General features: G+C 41.4%; 1 protein-coding gene across 1 annotated transcript in view; it reads right to left on the reverse strand.

Annotated features, from left to right (window-relative positions):
• The window catches only part of COL24A1 (collagen type XXIV alpha 1 chain), an 897,023-nt gene that overhangs the window by 34,426 nt on the left and 840,450 nt on the right, over positions 1-22,147 (reverse strand). The window contains exons 54-57 of the mRNA XM_086954096.1: positions 8,180-8,215; positions 5,611-5,637; positions 1,634-1,699; positions 525-693 (exon numbers count right to left, since the gene is read on the reverse strand). Of these exons, the coding sequence (XP_086810222.1) occupies positions 525-693; positions 1,634-1,699; positions 5,611-5,637; positions 8,180-8,215 (298 nt within the window). The remainder of the gene's footprint in view (positions 1-524; positions 694-1,633; positions 1,700-5,610; positions 5,638-8,179; positions 8,216-22,147) is intronic.

Raw genomic sequence — 22,147 nt, forward strand, 5'->3', positions numbered from 1 at the left:
AGAACGCAAAAAGGCTCAGTAGAAAGTGAGATTCCCCCACTCGACCAGGGTGATGCTGAATTTAAGCGCCTCCTGGCACGCAAAGCTGACAGTGTGTGCCGCTAGGGCTGCTGGGGCTTGTAGTTTGTATGCCCCGCCCACGCTCCACTCGGCGGCCCGACTCCGGGATGTTACAGGGAGTTAGGCGGCGGGAGGCGGGCAGGCAGGACCCCAGACTCTGTAGATCCTCGGGCTGGAGCGGACAGCAGCAGTCAGAACGCAAAAAGGCTCAGTAGAAAGTGACTGACTCGAGGTGTGATCCTGGTCAAATTCTCAATTATTTTGTTTTTTATGTTGCCTTACCATGCTAGGAATGCAATATCACTGATCTTTCCATCTTCTATAACTCTGATAGAAGGTGCTGCGTGGGTTATACACTAAAAAAGGACTGTGATGCTGACATGCAATGTATGGCTTTAAACACATTTCTAATTTAGAAACCCTACAGAAGTTAAACACATGTAAATTCAGCACGAAGCACTTACCATCTGACACTTTTCGTTCACAGTTAAGCAAATCCCGACAAATGCGTGCTGGGTTGTCGCGAGTGCCCAGTGGGTTCCTGATACTGTGCATTAAACTGGCAAGGTAGTGTAGCGTCTTGAATATCTCTGCGCTCTGGTCTAGTAGATTGACTTCAGTGTTCTGATAGCTCTGTTGGGTTGAAATTGGAAATGGAGTGACCAAGACATTCACAACAGACAAGCATGCAGATAGAACAAACGCCCATTTTCATGCAAGAGAAAGACAATAAATAGAGAATGTTTGGATCCAGCTACAGAAGCCAACAAAAATAACCAATACCACAAAATGTATGATTAACATTTAAGTTAAGTAATTAATTTTTTCAGCAGCATTCCAAAGCCAATTCAGTCAGGCAACAGTAGAGACAGTTAAAGAGAAGCCGAAAAACAAGAAGAGGAAAACTATTTTTTAGGATTGCAGGATTTGTTTTTTTCAAATTAGTTGCATTTTATTTTTTTATTTAACATTCCTATCTTATCAAAAAATGACCAGTGGTTAAAACATTGCTAACATCATTAAAATATATATAATTGAATGTTTAAAGGTGTACGTTTAAACACAAGACACACTCCACATGACAATCGTATGTTACTCCCCATTTAACAACATGTTGAAGCGCAGTAATACACAGAATGAAACCATTCCTTTAAATTTGGTCCTTAATTGACAGTGATCAATACACCTTCGTCAATTACTGACTTTCTATCTTTGAATAGCATTTACCACCGCCCAGCAAAAATGCCATATGAATAATTAAATCCATTAAGTACAAGTGTACTAGTATTATGTATCAATCATGCAACCTCCACCTTCTGCAGCTATTTAGAAACCATTAAACCTTTGATCTTGTGTTATATAATATCACCAGGACCGTGTACTGTACCGTGCAATACCCCCTTTTCAATGCCAAGGTGTGTGAAATGAACGATTATACGATAGGCTGTTTAAACATATGTCTAGTGTGACCAGCAGATGCAGCGTACTAAAGTTGGCACGCGCAGTTCAAGGGGTGTCAACGCTGCGCGCGCCAGCATAAACAAGGTAGACAGACTGGTCGTCGGGATCTTACCTCCATCTGCAGAGCGGCGTTCGAGTCGATCAAGGCCTGAATAGCAGCATTGACGTCCAATTGTTTCTGAGGAAGAAAAACCAGTTCAGTTCAGTAAGAAGATCAACACACGCAGTCTGGAAAGAAGGTTGTAAATTCCTCACGCGCCGCTGCGAAATTATGGCCGTTAAGGCGGGCTCGTGAATTGCTCTTTTGTTGGGAGTAATGTGCCAGATAGTAAATAACTGAAGGGATAACCGGGAGTTTAACCTCAATCTGCAGCAGTTTACAATCAAGCCAATGTTCAAAGCCACGTGCCACCCACTCTGGCATAGCAAGTAAGAGAAGGGGCACGTGAAATAGCATAACTGAGGTTAGAGGCTTTAAGTAATATTAATTATGTGTAAAAGCAGCAGGGCCTTCCATCCTGGACTAACTTAACATGGCCACAAAAGTGCACAATATTAGGCAATTTGCCATTATATACAGTTCAGAAATCGGCAGTGTAATAAATTGCTTGCATTTAATGGTGCCAGTGTGACCAATAAAGTGTTCTCTTAGTGTGCTCGAGGTTCTTATAGACTTCCAACATCTGGAAGGAACTTTGCGAACATGGAAGCGGGTCAAAACGTTATACTTTTACTGCTGGCAATCGGTGCTTGTTGCAGAAAGAGATACAGAAAGAGCAGGGGCCCGAAATATTTTTTTGGAGCCCACCTGCAGTACAGCCGAATGCAAGGGTTGACGAACACCAAGGGTGCCTGCCCTCGATCACACCTCATGCCTCTTTTTTCCACAAAGCCACCCTTTTGGTCTCTTGTTTCCACCTTTTGCACGTGTTTTTTAAACCCTGCTCTCTCCATTTGTCATTTCATCCATTCATCCATTTGACGGTCAGGAACTGTTCTTTAAGCTCGCTTTTCTGCGTATCTCTTTCTTGCTGTGTATCAAAGTCTGATGATCAAAAATAGGTCCTGGTCTCCCAAAATGAATGCTACTGAGCCCCACGTGCTCTAACTAAGCACTGCTGTGACAAAGAGGTGCCAGTGATTGAATGGTTATTAATAAAGGCAAGGGGATCTGGAATTGACAAATGGCACGGACATCTGCACTGCTGTGCCTCTTCTGAAATCCTTTCTTACGCCAATAAAGAGACTTGATACCTTCGCTTTGATTTCAGTTTTTTTCATAAGGGCCATTTCTGTACTTGCGACTGCACAGACATCCAATTTTAAACACTGCTGCTCCGCATGAATTCTAGAGCTGTACAGCTTCACTCAGTGAAACGAGCTGTGAAATTTGCAATCACAGAATCAGTATGTTGGATGGTTACTGATTGTGGAAATTCCACAGGCATTGTGGAATTTTACATTCACAAATTTTCTAGCGGAACTAGGTTTTAGGGAATCTCCTAGGTAGGCCTCGTTGTAGAAGTTGGTGAACACACACAAACTTGTACATTTTCAGTTTGTGAACATTTTGGAATCACACACACTTACATTTCTGCCAGGGGCAACAGTATGCGTGGTTCCAGGGCAGGGATGGACAGGACACACCCATATTGTATAGGGATGAATGGCAAAGATATTTTTACCCCAGTGGAGAAAAAATGAAAAGTGCAAATGTAGGTTTGAGGTATTTACAAATGCAGAATTGCACACCTGTGGGCATATCCACAAAAACACTTATGAGTATGTGAAACAGTACTACTGTGTACTGTTTCACATACTGTTACATGACTTTGTGAATCTGACCCAAAACGTCAAATTCCCTATTAGTAAAAGTGTAAAGAGGGCACAGTACTTTCTATTTGCACACACTGTATGTGAATATTCTCTGATTATTCCCATTTTATTTCCATTTCAAATCTTTTGTGGTGTATTCAGAATGGCATGTAAGAGTATATAAAACAGTACTACAGGAGTACTACTTTGCATACCCCAAAAAGCTCTTGTGAATAGCCCCTGGCTACAAATCTGATTTCCACTTAAGCACTCAAATCTGAGTTGCATAGGTTTCTTGGAGTTCTCCAAATATTTTTGGAAAATTCTAAAATGTCAGAAATCGACTTCAAAGTTAAGAGTAATCATACTGGAGTACATATCTGAATTCTTCCACTATATACAAATGACCCCTAATTATTAACATCTGCACTTGTGCAAGGATAAATCACCTAGGAATGAGAACATAAAGAATTTAAATCTAACATTTGGACTAATTAAGTACCTTCTCTGACAGGAGCCAAGAATCGCAATTTTTGCAAATAATGAAGTTAAAGAGCTGGCTTTCAGTTGCAAAAAATTAGGGGTGTGTAAAATTTTCTCAATTTGCTTTTGTGTAATTACGTGACATTTTGGAAAAAATATGTGAAATTACGCATAATGCAAAACATCATTTTGTGCTATGTTTTAGCTCAAAACGCGTCCTTGTGTCGTTTTTTGACGTGAAAATACATAGCGTGCTATAAAATAGTGCAAAAAAAATAGTACAGCGAACAACAGCCACTTGTGTTCTGATGTTCCCATGCATTTGTTGTGAATTTTTACTATGTTTGCCCTATATTTTTACCACAGATGTAGTATCATTATGCTAAGTGGCATCATTTCGGGAATATATAAGTGTAACAAGCGGACATGGGGATTCCTAAAATCCCACAAATTACACCAGCGTGATTTATATTTCGACCAGGCCGTCACAAAATGTGCTGCTCGTGTTAAAATGTGTAAGAATCCTCTCAATTGGTCTTTAAGTTCTGGTGCGTTCTATGGAACAGGACTTTACGGTGCACAACACAGCCTGCATACTCGTCACCATGTCCATTGAATCTGTGGTTTTGATCATAGACCCTTGCTTGGACATTTCGTTATTCCAGAAAGCAAGGAGGAGGTTCACCAACCTCCTTGAGTGGGTGATATGACTGAGGTTTGTAATAGTAAACCCCATTATAGTCAGTGGATATCAGTGATATCTCAGAGTTTGCCAAAAATGATTGGCACTCGTGAATCTGTATATTTGTTGTTTCTCTGTTGGAATTCAATTGTTTTATCTGAATTATTATAGCCATTGCCTGAATCAGATCTGAAGCTGCCCGTCAGAGGCGTACAGGGCTTCACAAACCCCCCCATCTAAATAAATAAATAAATAAATAAATAAATAAACAAAATAGATAAATAAACAAAATAAATAAACAAACAAATAAATAAATACCTATATCAATAAGGCACTTGAAAAAACATTGCCAGACTGATGGCAGCCTTCACTTTCCATGTCTCTCAAGTTCCTGCTCGTTTCCTCACATTTCGTTTGCTGAGTTACAAATAATCACATATTTTGACTCTTTAATATTTATTTTAAAAAGTCAAAGATATTGTAAATCCTGGTTTACAGCCACATATACTGCATTGTCTCAAAGCTCATGCTCTCTATTGTCTCTCTATTCAGATTACAAGTGTGTTTGTAAAGTTGTGTTTATAATGAAGCATCATCATTTTAAAACCACCTCACCATATGCAGTGACGTTATACGCACACCATTCTTAGCAAAGATCTCAAGTTGTTTCATGCAAGGTTGAATACTTACGGCAGTCTTGATTTTAGGTTTTCAGCCCAGTGCTTCTAGACTTGCCTAGTCTGTTGCAAAATCAATACTACATGTACGAGGCTGAATAAAATGAAAAAGATTTAGCATCGTAGGTGGCGCTTTTGCAAGGGAAGGTCAGACTGTAGTCTTAGAGTGCCTCCTGGTGATGGTGCCGAATTAAATTATACAGAACGTGAAAAAGCTACTTTCTATCAGTATACTGGGAGAGTGCCATCAGACCAAGATTTTTGTGTCTGGATTGCTCTACATCCTGCACCATTTCTGCGGGGCAGGATAGACTACTGACATTTTACACAAGGCAACTTGAGATCTCCGCCTAGGACAATAGAACAGCAGATGCAAACAACTTTCAATAAATCTGCACAAACTTTGTCATTAAAAGTAAATATGTAACTTACGCTTCGCCCAGGCATTCCAGGTGGTCCCTACAAGACAGAAATAGTCGATTAGAAATTGCCTATGTTTATACTGAGGTCAACTTGTGTTTTACTGCATGATGGAGCTACACAACTGGCCTAGAGTGTTCGGCGGGAGGATCTGTTTGTAGGGATTTTAGAATGGGCCTATGTGAGTGTGACAGTTGTGTCAATCCCAAATTAATATTTGACAAAGCCATCAAGATGAAATCCAAAATGATTCAAAATTTATGATGTTGTTTTGTGGCTTAGGATTTTTATTTTTATATTGTTTTGGTGGGAGAGCTCCCCGCACCAGTCATTCCCTTCTATTCTCAATCCCCCATATACGCCACACCTTTTATTTTATCTTCTCATGTAAGATACAGTGTTTATTTTGTGACTGTCACCTGTGAAGACAAATGATGTTTCAGTGGGGTTGTCTCTTATAAGACCCCCTTTGCTATTTCCATTCTTGAAAGTGGAAAGGGGATGGATTTGCAACTCACTGCAATTCATGTCAATGCGTTGGACCTGCCAGCTCGATGCATGTTCTCGCATGCTCTCCACTTTTCGAGTCCCATTCTTGGGAATAGAAATGGAGCTTGCATGTGTTTGACCAAAATGACTCACTGAGTTGAGCAAATGCGGTATTCTTGAGCTATGAGTGTGAATCCCAGTAAGGTAGACTCAGCCTTTCATCTTAGGAAGGTGGGTAAAGTGAGTACCATGAATGGTAGTACCACTTGATATTTGCAGAACAGCCAGATAAAGCTGAACAGCGGTTTGCTGCACAACATAAAAAACAAGTTATTATTATTATCAATAAACTGCAGGAAATCCATCAGTGGCCATATTGAATGGCTGGTGGGGTTTAGTGCAAGATTTTAGTTTGAATAGGTGTGGCCCTGAAGGCTTTCTTACAATATTTCACTGGGTGGGATGCCTGTTGCCCAGCAGTCAGAGTTCTGTGCGTGGCATATTTAACTATGTGATGATATGATGTGTGCTGGATGATTGCTAAACGTGGTGCAGTGTGTTCTGTGGTTTTGACTAGAAGGACTCAGCATGGATAGTGCTTTTAAGAGCAGCAGTTCTAAGGGCTGTCTGCCTTGTTTGCATGCTTGTTAGAAGCTTGTGTGTTTAGTTGTTTTAATGTGCGGGGACTCTCAGGGTCAGATTTACCAGTATCTCAGGCAGCGCAGTGCAGCCGGCGCAAATGCTGTGCTGTGTGACAAGGAGAGCAGGAGAGCACCATATTTACAAAAATATGGCCCTCTCCTCCCCTTTCCCTAGTGTCGGCACTGAACTCAGCTGCCGTGTGCCACAGAGACACCTTTGTGCCACAGTGCAAGGGCGCCTCCGTGAGTCTACCATAGGTTTTGTACTGAAGGATACCCTTCCAGTACAAAATACTATGCTTAGGCTAATTTTAAACATTTTCCTACTTTATGTGTGTGCAGCACACATGCAACATCGGAAAATAAAGCAGTAAAAAATAATTTCTCTTTCATTGCGCTATTTTCTGATGCTAAACCCGGTCTCCTTTTATTTGTAAATTGGGTTTAGCATCAGAAACCTTCTTTTTTTTGCATGGGAACTCCCATGCCCCACCCATGGTGCGCCCCCTTAGCGCTAAGTAATGCAAAGCAGTTCTATAAGCGGCTTAGCTTCACTTTCACATTATTTCCATCGGAAAAGAAGATTCTGAGCCAATTTTTTCACTTTTGTGAGACAAACACAGTGAAAAATCTTAGTAAATCTGCGTCTCAGTCACAATTGCCAAGGAACAACATGGCTGCCAACTGATTGGCATGCCAGGGAGGTGCTGGGCAACATGAAAACAATGTTTGATGCTACATCGGGCCTCTAATGAAAGACACCCTACAATCAGAGTTAATTGTGAACACTACAGGAGATATTGAGGCAGCTGAGGGACGAAGAAGTGAAGTGCCTTAATAAAAGAAGTACACACTAGTGACTCTTCCACCATGCTATGGCACACAAGGGGTGGGAAGAAGGAAAACGTGCTTCCATACAAAATGAGAGAGGGTGGGCAGGGTAAGCAGGAAAAGTGCAATATACGCCCCCTCCCACCTAAAAAAAAAACAGGAACTCGAGGGGGATTATGGTATGGCTTGGAATCCAGAGGAGAATTCTCTTCTGAAACGCAGCAGAGACCCCCTCTTCGAAAATAAAAACCAGAGAGAGACGTTTCAGAAAGTCACAAGAGAAATGCCACAGCTTTATTTTTAGAACAGCAATGCCCCCACAATTTTCATTACATATATTTAAAGGTTGACATGACTGGTAGGGAATACACTGGTTTTATCTGAATCTGCTTCTGGGTGGCATGAAACAGAAAGAGTTAACGCTTTGCTCCTTAGTTACATATTTAGCATTTTTCCAAGGGTATCCTCTCCCTACTGTTTATTATTTCACGCAGTACTTGTGCGCAAATAGCTTGAGCACATCAATCTGTCCCATGAAAATGTATATTCTGAAAATCATGATCCATTTTACAGCCTGAGGCAAGCAGGATTTACACAAAAAACACGTTGATGCAACTTACGGGTGGTCCAGGGTGTCCTCTTGGCCCGCGAGGACCCTAGTAATAGAGCGGAGACGATATTGTTTATTATCACATAAAGTACAGTCTTGTTTCTCTCAAAAATACAGTTTCATGCTAAGCAAGTGTTCAAAAGTTCTAGGAAACGTTACTGTAAGGAAACAACATACGAGTATTACTATATCACACCTTCTCCAAACAATAGCGTGCATGTTACATGGTAATTCAACTGCTGTCTGTGCATTTCGGATATAATGACATTCATGTAAAAGTATGAAATGGTGCTAAAAAGGTTACAGCACATAATAGAGCGGGCTAACTCTAATAAACATATAGAACGTTACATTAAAATGGCTGGGGTGGTATATCAACGTAGGTATGACAGAATTTGCTGTTCCCTGGAAAGCGAAAGCATTAAGAAAGATAGGAGGTAAAGAATAATTAAGGACAATGCAGAGACCTTGGCAAAACCTTGGTTTTTCTTTCATCTCTTGTTGGGTTTGGCTACTGAGATTTCTCCACAGCTGCCCTATGAGTTTTCTTTTGAAGCTTGTGCATACAGCGAAACAGGGCCAAACAGTTACAAAATGTTATTGGAGACTGAGGAAACAGATGCTGCTTCCAGATCATGATTTGAAACCGAGAAAGCTACAGGACAAGCCATATTCACTGATAGGTGTCTGAATGTGGAAATCCACTGGCCATAGAGAGAGACATAATCTCAGAGAAAATATATAACAACATCAGGGGCTCAATATATGGGTGTAAACTGAAGTTGAGCAAGATTATCTGGTGGTTAAAAGACCAAACTAAATCCAGTATTAAGGGTCGTGTTCTTCAGGGGATCCCAAGTATGAACACCAACTTATCCAAGGCACCTGCATCTCTGCTGAGTGTGACCAACATGGCATTCACTTCTTCCCAACTCAGAGGGCTGTAATGAAGCCCTTACAAAGTTTCTAAGAATACTTACCAGTAATCTTCATTAATCGGAGTGGTACTTTTCACAGTACATACATCATGAGCTGTGCCTTTCCAAACCAACAAGACCTTCCCATTAATTTCTACCTTCTTTCTTTTCCTTCTTCCTCCAAGGTCCCATATCTCCACATTCTCATATGTTTCATAAAATGAAACCCAACTAACATTCCCTCACTCTCTTACCAAGCTTAAAAATAAACAAAGGAACGAATAATTAGTCAAAACAAATAGGAGATGTAAGAGGGAAATTCAGGACTGGGGCGAGGAAGATTATAACTCAAAGTAATACTGATAATTCATTTGTAGCCTTCTGTACTGACAGGGGGCTAGAAATCAATGCGGCCAAAACTAAATTCATGGTTTTAAATCCGAGCCAAAAATTGCGGCCGAATCCGCAACTGGGAGTAGTACGGCTCGAGAGGGTTGCCACCTTTGAATACCTAGGTGTTCTCTTAACGAAACCATGTCTTGGGGATCCCACCAGAGTAGGGCGAACCTCAAACTTACACAAACTACTGGGGGTATCGCCCGGATGATGACTGGCTCCTCATATCGCCCGTTGGGGGCCCTAATCCAGATATACAAGGCCCAGGCCAGGGGAGCGATCATGTATGGGGCGGAACTGTGGGGACACACACCTTGCCGTAGCCTGTCACTAACAGAAAATAAGTTTATAAGACAGATAACCGCGCTTCCCCCCAGTACCCCGCTCCTCCCCTTGAGGCTTGACCTCGGTCTACGACCATTATCTGATGAAATAAGCCTGAGACCCATAGCCTTCTGGCGTAGGTTGTGGAGCAGTAATGATCTTGTAGCATACAGGGCGGAACTGGCAGAATTATTGAACCACCCAAAAGCGCTCCGTATCCCTTGGGTCAAAAACATCCAATCCACCTGCATGGAACTAGGGCTCCCTGACTTATGGACTGACCCTGCGAATGCCGCACTGAACATCTCTAAAAGGTCCCTGACCAATGTATACCACGAACACAAATTGGCTAGGGCCTGAGTTACCCAGGCAGAAGGGTCTCTATCCTCTGTGTTTTTGCAAAGCAAGGACCTTTATAGGTTTGAGAGGGTATTGGATCCTATCTTTCCTGCACTTGCTAGAAAGCTGTTTCTCCAATGGAGATACGGCTCACTGCCCTTTCGGTCCTTTACAAGTACTTGGTCATCGCCCCCCACTACGAAGCAGTGCCCGGCCTGTGATGCTATGGAGGAAACCGATTTACATGTGGCCTTCTTCTGTCCAGCCTACAGGGCAGCGCGGAAATACTGGCTTCTCCCATTGATTAGGAATATGGGCGGCAGGGAATATGCTCCAATGTATAGGATTTTAAAATCTGATCTCTCTGGCCCAACTGTCCTCGCAATATCAAAATTTCTTACCAATGTTTGGCACACGCGCAACCGTATTTTAAAGGTGTTGGGTCCCCCTTAAAATTTTAGATGCACAGTTTTTATAGTATTTTTAACATATGCACTTCCAATGTTTTAATGTTTCGACTTATTGTGATTGTATATGTGTACTGTTTTCTTTTATGGCCAAATGGCCGAAATAAAGATTGGAAATTGAATTGAATACTGATAATCAGTAAGCAATCCAAGCATTAACTCCTCCTCAACCTTCCTCATTCCAGGCTTTACATCATGATGATATAACTTAGGGCCATATGTATCGTCATCCAGTTTTGCGATTCTGAAATAGCGATTTTTACATGGCTTCATACATTGCATTTAATGAATTGCAAAATTTGCGATTCCTTAAATGCAATGGCAAAATAAGGAATCGCAAATTTTGCGATTCCTTGTTTTGCACCAGCTTTTCTTTGATACGTTCCATTTAGCAATTCGCATTCGCAAACACCGAAATTCTGCGAATTTCGGCGTTTGCGAATGCGAATTTGCTTGATACATATGGCCCTTAGCCATTCAACCACTGTTAACAAATATATTGTGACACCTATATACTAATACACTGATGCATTATGTCAGAAAAGGTGTGTAAAGTCTTATGGTATGGCACCTAAAACAGGTAAACTAAAAGAGTTTGAAGAAATCATTCAAGATTCTAAAATGTAAAATGAAAGTGTTGGAAGAGGCCCACATAGCAGTACTACGATTGTCTCTTAAGGGAAACACCTTAAATGCTGCCCGGGAGGCATCAACGCTTCTAGTGAAATGACCCTCATCTCTCCCCGCGAGAGCTAATCACACCCAAATGGAACCACCGACTAAGGGAAGCTTTTGAAAGATACCTGCGTTTGGCAGTTTGGTCAAACGTCACAAACAATGAGTTCACTGGATGAGAAAAAATCATTTCTAGATAGGTAAATAGAGAAAGCACAGAGAACGTCTAAATTCTGAAGGAAAATGTCCTTCTTTGAAGAAGGAGAGGGAAAGAATAAAGGTAGAATACGATCTGGGGCTCAGTGAAACTTGGAAAGTACATTGGGAAACAAATTAGTATCCGGATGCAAATCACCTTACCCAAAATAAATCTGAGGAATGTTTTGTAACATAATAAAGAATTAATATCCCCAAAGCGTCTGCCTAGTGGTAAAGCAACTAACAACAAAGCTTTGAGAGACAAAAACTAAATATGAAGAGTCTTCAGAGGTTCAAAATACAGTCATGAAGTCTCCAGGGGCCAGAACTAATTCCCAAAAGGGATGTAGAAAATGAACTACACATCATCTATTAAAAAAACTCTTCAAAAGTCAATCAACTGGAGCTGAGAACTCCCGAAGGTATAAACTAATAAACCACCCCTCATTGTGTCAGGGAACGAGCGTATCAGCGCCTACCACATCGTTCCCAGAACTACATCTCCCATGATGCGCCCATACTGGGAGGGGATAAAAGTTACAGCGGACGTGCAGGACAGTGAGTGTAATTTTGTATTGGTCGTGTTTCTCTTTCTCAGCAGAGGGAGAGAAGGCTATGAGGAACACGCTGATTGTGGACTGTTGCTGTAGGGTCTTTGCTGACAACAAGACGGCGGTTTGAACATTGGCAGAAGCGTGAGTATGCATGGGAGTTGTTCATTGAGCCGGAGAAGGCTAAACTTTTGTGCAATAGTGTGCTGGATAATTAGCATAGCGGAATGCAGCGGTGCGGAGCTGCGTAATGCTGTGTGTGGGTAATTGTCAAAACTTAAGTGGAAGCTGAACTTACTAGTGGCATAGCGGAATACTGCAGTGGGGCAACCACGTATTACAGTGTATGTTGACATTTCTATGTGGTTTGTGGAACTTGCTACATCTACAACGGAATACAGCGGTGAGTTAACCGCGTATTGCCGTGCAGGGGAAAACTGTGCTTTGCTGGAACCTGTGCATATTTCTCTATTTGCTTAGCTGAAAGCAACGGTGAGGCAACCACGCATTACTGTGTAAGTGCTGGAATACCCGTTTGTTTTGAATTCCTTGGAACTACAATTTTATAGATATTGGTCATTGGATCACAGGGCGACTGTTTATAGCGTAGTGTGGGGACGACTTCAGTACTAACGTGTCCTCTGGGGAGTCTCATTCCTGTGTTTGTCTTAAATCCCCTTGGTATGTATGAGTAATGCATTGTAGTATATTTGTGTTATAGTAGGGGTGATCCTAAATGTACCAACATTGTTAGTTCTTTGTTTCAGGTCTGATTTGTGATATGAATGAAGTTTGGTGGTTTCCTAAGGATCTTATAGACTGCTATATTCTTTGCCAGGTATTTGATGAATCTATTGAGAACTTACCGAGAATAGATGTGGTATTACCCTGTTTATAGCTATGTTCTTTGTTGTTACAGATTCTATTCCCATGTGAACCTTCCCTCTCCGTTCCCTCACCTGATCACTCGAACACCCTGTATAAATTGGGGTGTTGGTGATATCAGGAGGCGGACCCTTTCTTGCTGCGACTGGATCCTGCGGAGCATAACCTGACACATTGACTTACAAGAAGCAGATGAAAGATTCTTGAAAGAACACCAAGTTTTAAAAGTATCTCCAATGGCTGGCATATAACTTGAGGGAACCAGCCATCTAGATTGTTGAAGAGACTTTGCTATCTTCTTTGAGCAATCCCAGGACTGAAGACTTAGCTCTCAATATCCAGACTCCCAAGTGTAGATGACAAAGGGAAAGATCTCATAAGAGAGGTGTTTGAAGAGTGGATGGTTATAGTGGAAATATTCTAGGATGATGAGAAGACATATGAAGAAAAAGGGAACCAGGAGCTCAGTGACAATAGAGGACCACCAGCAGTACTTCTGCCTGATCATCCTTGATCGTCCTAAGAACCTTGCCCAGAAGAGGTAAAGAAGGGAACGCATGTAGAAGCCCTTGGGGCTAAGGAATCAACATTGCATCCTCCACAAGGCTCCCTGATCTGGAAGTAGAGAGCAGAGCTGAGGAAGCAGGCTTAACCTCTCTGTTATCTGAAACACCACAAGACACAGGTAAAAGGGAAACTCTGCTTAGCTCATTTGCATGCTAATTCTCCTTCCCCTGAAAATAAACTGCCCTAACAGTAAGGAGATTAGCCAATAACTGATCCTTTGAACCACAACTACCAGAGCTGGACTATTGTTCTTACCTGTCAATTTGTGAAGGCTCTTGCTAGAGGACTGTATATATCAACACTGCCTGACCTCTTAATACAGCAGGAAAAGTCAGCAGGGCACTGTAGAATGGCTTCTAACTCCCTCCGATTCAGGAAAGGGCATGCCTCCTCTTCTGACCACAAGCCCTGAATGGACGGATCCCTAATGTTACTCCCCAACCAAATTGATGACATCTGGTTACTGTCACTGTAGTGGAAGGAGCTAATGGTCTCCTCAACAGATATTCTGGGATGAGCCACTATTGCAATTCCTGACAAATTATAGAGGTTACAGGGATTGTGATCTTCTAGTCTACAGAACCTGCACTTTAAAACCAAGAAGGTGATGGACCAGTTGTTGAAAATGAGTGCAAGCTAAAGAAACAAAAAGAAGAATGGCCAATGCAGCATTTTTAAATATTTGCAGGCTAATGCCCACTGACACAAGAGAAGATTTGACAGATTAAATCTGAGTTTCTGCTGACTTGCCCAAAGAAAGGAAAATATAGCCTAAATCCAACCGGAAGATGGCCCCTATGAACCGCAGATTCTGTGCTGATGTTGAATGAGACTTGACAAAGTTCAGAATGAATCAGAGTGGGTGGAAAAGCTTGCACACCTCAACCTCCCTCCTTTTTGAGAGAGAAGATGCATGCATTAGCCAGTCATTGAGCTAGGGAAACATAAGTCCAGTAAAATGAAGAATACCCACCAGAGTTATTAAAAGTTTGATGAAAACCCTTGGGCTGAGGATGTTCGCCAGATGATTTTTGGACCACAAAAATAATCTAATAAGAAATCAAATCTTACTCATTCTCTTCAAAAGAAGATCCTTACATTTCAAGGGAAAGGGTGAATCTCTGAAATACTGCCCTGGTTCTTACTTAAATCGAACCTTGTAGCTGTCCTTTTTAATCTGCACGACTTATTTGGTAGAAATTGAGGTCATTTATATGTTGTAATAGTTCAAAAGGCAGCAACCTCATTGGACTGGCATTGTGTGGATTTTAAAAATGGTAGGGATTGAGACAGGCTAGAGACGATTTTTTTCAGTATAGGGGTCTTGTTGACCCTGGCCTCTACCACGAAAGGGCTGAATGGGAAGAACAACAGCTCTAAGCAAACCAAAACCCTTGGCTTTCATTAGACATGAATGGGTGTCTTCAGCTTTCTGTCCTTCACATATTTGGTCACAAGACTCTCGTTTTGGGACCCAAACAACTTTGGATCAGAAAATGGAGGCACAGACAGGGCAGCATTGTGCGAGGCATTTGTCAGACTGGACGGAATTCTAATGTGGTGTCTTGCAGAAATAGTAGACCCAGATTTTGCAACGGCCGCACATAATCAGCCAAACAAGATATCAGATAGAAAAAAGACCTTCTGGTCAATTATCAGGATGCGTGATGTACAATCTTCTGCAAATGAAATATTGGACAAAAAGACAACAAGCTGCTCCATAAGAGACAGGCCAGCATTGCAATCTTCTTCATCTTGCATTCCATCAGGTTTAAAAATCAAACAGTAAGGCTGAAATGCATATGAAGCATGCATGTTTGTCTTTACTGAAAAATTGGCTGTAGAACAAGATAGCTTAGCTGGTGCTTCCATCCTTTTTATGCACTACATCTGATGAGGAAGCCTCCTCGGAAATTATTGTACCTGAGATGCTGTATCAGCACCTTAACAACAGATTGAAACTACTCTTAAAAGTTAATCATAGGATAACTTCTACTAAGTGAGGAAAAACTGAACAGTCATCTTTTTTTATGCCCTGTTTGGACCGTTTGGACAGCATTTTTGCTGGGCCATCTCTTCAGGGTCATTCCAGATTCTTGCCTTCGTTTGCTGAACTTATGTTTGTAGTCTTTTAGGACTCCACACTTTACTCCTGCTAATCAATACTACAGAGCTTGTGCTATTCCTTGAAAACATGGCCTACACCTGAATGGTACATTTAATTTACCTATGAGTCTCTAATATATGTTACTACACATGGCCAGGGCCTGTAAATTAAATGCTACAAGTTTGCTGCAGCACTTACTGTGCCACCCACAAAAGTAGCACTGTAAAATATGTCTCAGGACTGCTGTGCCGTTTTAAACTACAATTTGGACTTGACAAAATAAACATTTTGCTAGACCTAAACCATCTTTTTTAGTACTTACAAGTCACCCATATGGTAGGCCCTAAAAGCTCATAGGGCAAGGTGTGGGGTATTTAAAAAGGAGGACATGTGTGTTTATGTTTTTTATGTCTTGATGGCGAAAAACGACTAAAGTGCTTTTTTACTGTGGTAAGGCTATATCTCCCATAGACTGACACAGCATTGCCTAACTACTCTTAATGAGTGATAACTTCAGTTTCAGAACAGATGAACAAGTGACTTACCTTTGGTAACGCTTTATCTGGTAGAGACTCTATCTAGCCACATATTCCTTACCTTAGAATAATCCCCAGGTGTCAGACTGGATCCAGTAATCTTTCGAGCAGTACCCCTCTGAGCCGGTAAGTGTTGTTTTTCAGGTGTGCACTGCGTTGGCTGTGACAGAAGTGATGTGCACGGTACCTATATAGGCGCCACCTTGGGACGCTGACTCAGTTACTTTAGCAACTTTCCATGCCAGGAGCGTACAGCCACGATGAGCTCTGACCACTTGTGTGACAAACTAAGGCCCTTAAAAGGGTTTTCCCTACATTGTAATTAGTTTGCTGAGCGGGGTAGGATGGGAGTTTCGGTAAGGAATCTGTGGCTAGAAGGAGTCTCTACCAGATAAGGCGTTACCAAAGGTAAATAACTTGTTCATCTGATAGAGATTTCTAGCCGCAGATTCCTTACCTTAGAATAATCCCCAGGCATCAGACTGGATCCAGTAATCTTTCGAGCAGTACCCCTCTGCGCCGGAAAGTGTTGTTTTTCAGGTGTGCACTGTGTTGGCTGTGCTGGAAGTGACCCGCACGGTACCTATATAGGCTCCACCTTGGCACGCTGACGTCAGTTACTTTAGCATCTTTCCATGCCAGGAGCGTACAGCCACGATAAACTCTGAACACTTGTGTGACAAACTAAGGCCCTTAAAAGGTTTTCCCTACATTGTAATTAGTTTGCTGAGCAGGGTAGGATGGGAGTTTTGGTAAGGAATCTGTGGTTAGATAGAGTCTCTTCCAGATAAGGCCTTACCAAAGGTAAATAACTTGTTTATCTGATTTCTAGCCGCAGATTCCTTACCTTAGAATAGATACCCCAGCAATACCTCCCCAGAGGTGGGACTGTGAAACTAATTTAATCAGAAAGTTCTACAGGACCGAACGGCAAAGAACCTGTTCCTACAGACCTGACAGTCCCGGCAGTAGTGCTTGGTGAACGTGTGCGATGAGGCCCACATTGCTGCCTGGCAGATGTCCAGAACTGGGACACTGCAATCTAACGCAGTGGTTGCAGCTCTGACTCAGCTGGAGTGACCCCGCAAGCTCTTGGGGGCTACTTCTTGGCCAATCATAGCAGATCTTAATGCACAGGACAATCCATTTCGACTTGGTCTTCTTTTGTACTGCTTTCCCTTTTATTTTGATCTGACATACCCCGCGAAGAGTTGATCGTCCACCTCTTGTGCAGTCAACGTAGAATGACAACGCTACTATTGGGTCCAGACAGTAGAGTCTCTCTCTGCAAAGAAAGTTGGCAGGGTGATGTTCTGCCCTACATGGAATGGAGTCACAACCTTTGGAAGGAAGGAGACACATGTCCAGAGAACCCGCTTGTCTGGTTAGGTGGTGCACTATATACTCAATGCTGGGGAGCTAACAAAATGCTTCCATTGGAGCTCGCCTAATTCCGTTGTATATGGGTAAAGTACATATGAGGCTACATAACATTGTAATACTTTACCATGTATATACATATTTATGCCCTCAGAGACTTAAATATAAAAAGGAAGTGTAAACTATGCACAAGCATACATTACCTTCTGTGCAGTTTACACATTTAATTTAATACTTTTGGGAATCAGCCCCTCCACGGCCGCTGTATACAGGTACAAGCCACACTCCATAAAGCATCATAGAAGGTGAAGCAGCACATTTCAGAGTATAATAGATTTATATACATCTGCTGGCCTAGTATAAAAAAGGGTTTTTGAATTTATCAGAGATAATCTCTTCTATAAATGTTTTTGATACATTTGTGGATATTTTCTAGAACTATAACCACATGTCTTGGAACTCTCTTCTCCTAGATCTGCGTAGCCCTCAAAATGTGACTCAGTTTTTGGAAAAACTCAAAACTTTTCTATTGAACTAAGCTGGTTTGTCTCTTCCCCTCTTCCATTATTGCTGTACGCTGTTTTCAGTCTTTCTTAGGGGCTCGTGCCGGGATACTCTGTTGAGTAGCTGTGCGCGTTATAAATCACCAGTAACATAACATAACAGTTAACACTTTGGGGTAAAAATGTATAGCTAATCAGAGAACTGTAGGAATCATTAGTTTATCACGTTGCTTTTAGCATTACTTTAGTTTCCTAGACTCAGATATTTTTGTTTAACTCGTGAATGACAGGGGTTTTCAGGCTTAAAAAGGGCATTCCACAGCGCAGCCCTTATAGTGAACAAACACTTCTGACGATAGGCCACAGAAAATTCATTAGCATAATGTGCAATTATGCAAAAGGCAGAATGTCCCGCCAGAACGCGCGGGATTACATTATTGATCTACTTAAGCAAGCAAAGCACTGCATAATACTAACAAAACAGTGTAGCAGTAATCAAAGCCGAGACTAAACCTATTATGTTATTACGCATTTCGTAATCTGCCCATGCCGTCAGGCCATTTGTTTGTCACAAGTCGACTGCAAAAACTCAAGCCCTTTTCTGTTCTTCCTCCTGCACTGCATGCAATTTTCCAATATTTCTACAAAAACTGTGTTTAGGTTTTATATTTTCTGTGTATGTACACTTTTGACCTTTGTATTCTCTTTTCACGTACTTTTTTAAAACCTACATTTATTAGATGTGACGACTGTTATATGTAAATAAGCAGTGGCAAAACCAACTGGTCTGGCGTTGACTGACAGCCGTTTGGCTTTGTCAATGTTTCTGTTTTGCCCTGGTTTTTGCAATACCTTATTATCGGAGAAGCTGCAGGGGCCCTCATCAATCTAATAACAATATTAGCTAAAAGGAAAAAAAAATGTGTTTCAGAAATCACACATTGCCATATAGTCCCTGCCACTTATGGGAACTCCTCTGCTGGTGAAAAGAATGACATCACCCATAGGGACGGTAGCCAATGGCCAATCCATTGCTACATTCTGTGTGCTGTAGTGGTCGGATGAAAATGCAAATGACACAATAACAGATCAACAGACGAAGAGGGCTGGCTGAAAGCCCCCACATGCAAGTATGTTGTACATATAATTTTAGCAAAACAAAAGGTCTTGGCTAATGTCAGACCTCCAAAAAATGTCCTGTAGGCAATATCTGTCTGCAGCACTGTTTACTTTTCTTTACACCTGAATTATCTTCTTCCAAGTAAAGGTCACAGGTTAATGTTGTTCATGTGATGCTTTACCCTGTAGGCTTTAACATGCTTGCCATGACTAGAAGATAATTTTGAATGTGATTAGCTTTGACCTTGAGTCCTGGACCTCTGATGATGGAGGAGACATAGACAGGTAATTATTTTAAGCAGTGTTTCGCTATTTTTTTTTCTAACAAAACTCGGTGTGGTAATTTCCACTTTGAAATATTCACTTTCTGGTCTTTAGCTTCCATTCTGGACATTTCGAATGGCTTGTAACAAATCACAACAGAAACACTAGAGGAAAAGTGTAATATGCGATGTTGTTCGCGGGTGACAATTAAAACAATAATCATTGGCTCTCACACCTTCCTATGGTCATCGCCTGTCGGCCCCTCCTTCATATTTGCTTCACAGAAAGTTGACCAGTACAGATCAATGGTCAACAATTATGCAATAAGGTAACCCAAGAAGAAAATGGCTGCAGGAACTAATGATAAATAAAGGCATTCAGAGTTACAGTGACGTTCCAAGCTTATGTAAAGCAGACACATCTACAGCTGCTCATGTAAAGCGCTTCAATGCCCTTTGGCTGAGTTGGTGCTGATGGAGCAAGGATTCACACGTTAAGTGACTTGCTTGTATTCATGAACCTCGAATAATCCTAACTATGTAATCAACCTGTTTTGTCTTACTAATCTGCCCTTTGTATGACATTTGGGTGTCCGAGAGACGCTTGCTTATGTGTTTATTAACCTTAATATGCTTGCATAATAAAATGGCCCCTGCTACGCGGAAATTTAGACTGCGCATGCGTCGGTCATAACCATGTGACGTGACGTATTCAATGTCTTGGTGGGAAAACAGTTGCACAGGCGCAATGAAATTAAGATGGCTGCTCTGTGTTCTCAAATGCTCAAAGCTTGCATTGCCGCTTTCACAAAGCTGTCCGTTCTGCATAATCAATAATGCTATAGTTATTATAAAGTAATGGTTGTAGTATAGAAATTCATGGTATACAGTGTAATAGTTTATTACTGTGTTCTAAATCGTTTTCTCTTGCTTTTCATGTATCGTATCCTTTGTTCCTGGGAGGTGCTTACTACTCCATTTTGAAAGTCCTTACTGCGCAAGTCACGTTGCGGAGGGAAAAGAACTCTGCAGCAGTGGAACCCAGCCAGCTGGCAGCCACATCCAAGATGCTCCTGGGAACCTGACCTGCGACCTAGCTGAACGAAGTTGAACTGCACTAAAGTCGCAACAAATGTATTTGAATATTGTATTCACCATTGTTGGCTGAACAACATATGTCATGAGAACCTGGAATTTAAGGGGTGGGTACGGAAACTGAATATTAAGCCTGAGAAAGTCTAAAATTTAGGTGGTGTGATGACTTAACCTCCTCCTTTGTCCAATCAAAATTGGGGATCCTTACACTTGCAACATTGGGGGTGGTACACTGACCCGAAAAACAGTATAACTAGCGTAGGTTTAGCTAGAGAAATTGTCCGACTTGTCCGAATAGCTGACCTGTCACTGACCCAACGCACTCTATAGGTGACTGAATTCAGAGAGCTGCGAAACACTCTGTTGGGAGGTTCGAGAAACCCATTCCGGGGTTTTGGCAATTGAAAGTGCTGGCGAAGCACTTTGCTGGGAGGTTCGAGAACCCAGTCGGGGTTATTGGCAGATTCCTTGCAGAGAGGGAGTAGCGCAGGCGTTGCAACCGAAGCTGCGGGTGTTGGTCGTACCCTTTGGTGAACCCGGTCCTGATCCAAATTCTGGGGTCATCATGTCCTGACTGTCCATGAGCTGTACCTGCTCGCCTACTGGCACCTAAGTCCTTGAGGGTTTCTTCCTGTCTTTTCCAACTGACCCGTGGCCAGGGTTGGTCTTCACTCTATCCTAGGTAAATATAAAGTCTGGGTGGGTGATTGCTTTATCTATATTTGGATTTCTAATTCTCGAATATTGCAAAGCGTAATTGCATATGTTCCCTTTTCTCCCCTGTCCCTTGATAAATGAGATTTTCATGCACTATTTTTCTATTAGCATGTTTCACTCTTCAATCTACCTTTAGTCAATGTAAATCGTTTCTATTTCAGTATATGTTCCTTTTCTTACCCTCCCTATTAGGAGATAAACTGAATCTATAGAATTCTCCAATTCTTACCTTCCCTATAGTATTTTGAGCTAAATTAAATCTCAAATTTCAATAAGATTTTTAAACTGCCATCTGATTTGTGAAATATTTTGTTTAGTATGTTCCCTTTCTTTACCCTCCTTTAATCAAGTTTCGAAAGATTGTTATCTTAATATAGAATGTTCCTTGTTCTTACCTTCCCTTTTCAGTTGTTTATCTTAAATGCTTAGCATACTCTATCTCTTGCATAGTTATACGTTACTCATGATTTTGATTATAGATAGCTTAATTTGCTTCAACTTGATGCTCATGACATATGATGATGATTAGATAAAGTTTTGAACCTACCCAGAGTCTGTGGTTATTTCATTTTACAAATGTTATAAATGTTCTTGACTATCTGATTTATAACTCAACTCCCTGATCCTAGGTGTTTACGTTCCTAGTATCTACATTGCTAGGTTATAGATATAGGAATCAGAAGTGTAGAAATCTCAAGTTATACTGATAGTAGAGCGTGAGTTACTCAAGTAATGTTAAGGTGTATAAAAATTATGGGCCCAGGTGAGTATTAGTAAACATTTCCTAGCTGGGTGACCTGCCCGCTCTATCAGTGCTATATTATATGGAAAAAAGGTGCTTGAAATTTTGTCTTGATCTTTACTGTCTGCTGAAGTATCCGCCGCCGTTCACTGATAATTGTGCCTTAAATGGTTTATTTAAACACTTTTATTTGATAA

Source organism: Lissotriton vulgaris, chromosome 1_1 (assembly GCF_964263255.1).
Source record: "Lissotriton vulgaris chromosome 1_1, aLisVul1.2, whole genome shotgun sequence".
NCBI classification, from domain to species: Eukaryota; Metazoa; Chordata; class Amphibia; order Caudata; family Salamandridae; genus Lissotriton; species Lissotriton vulgaris.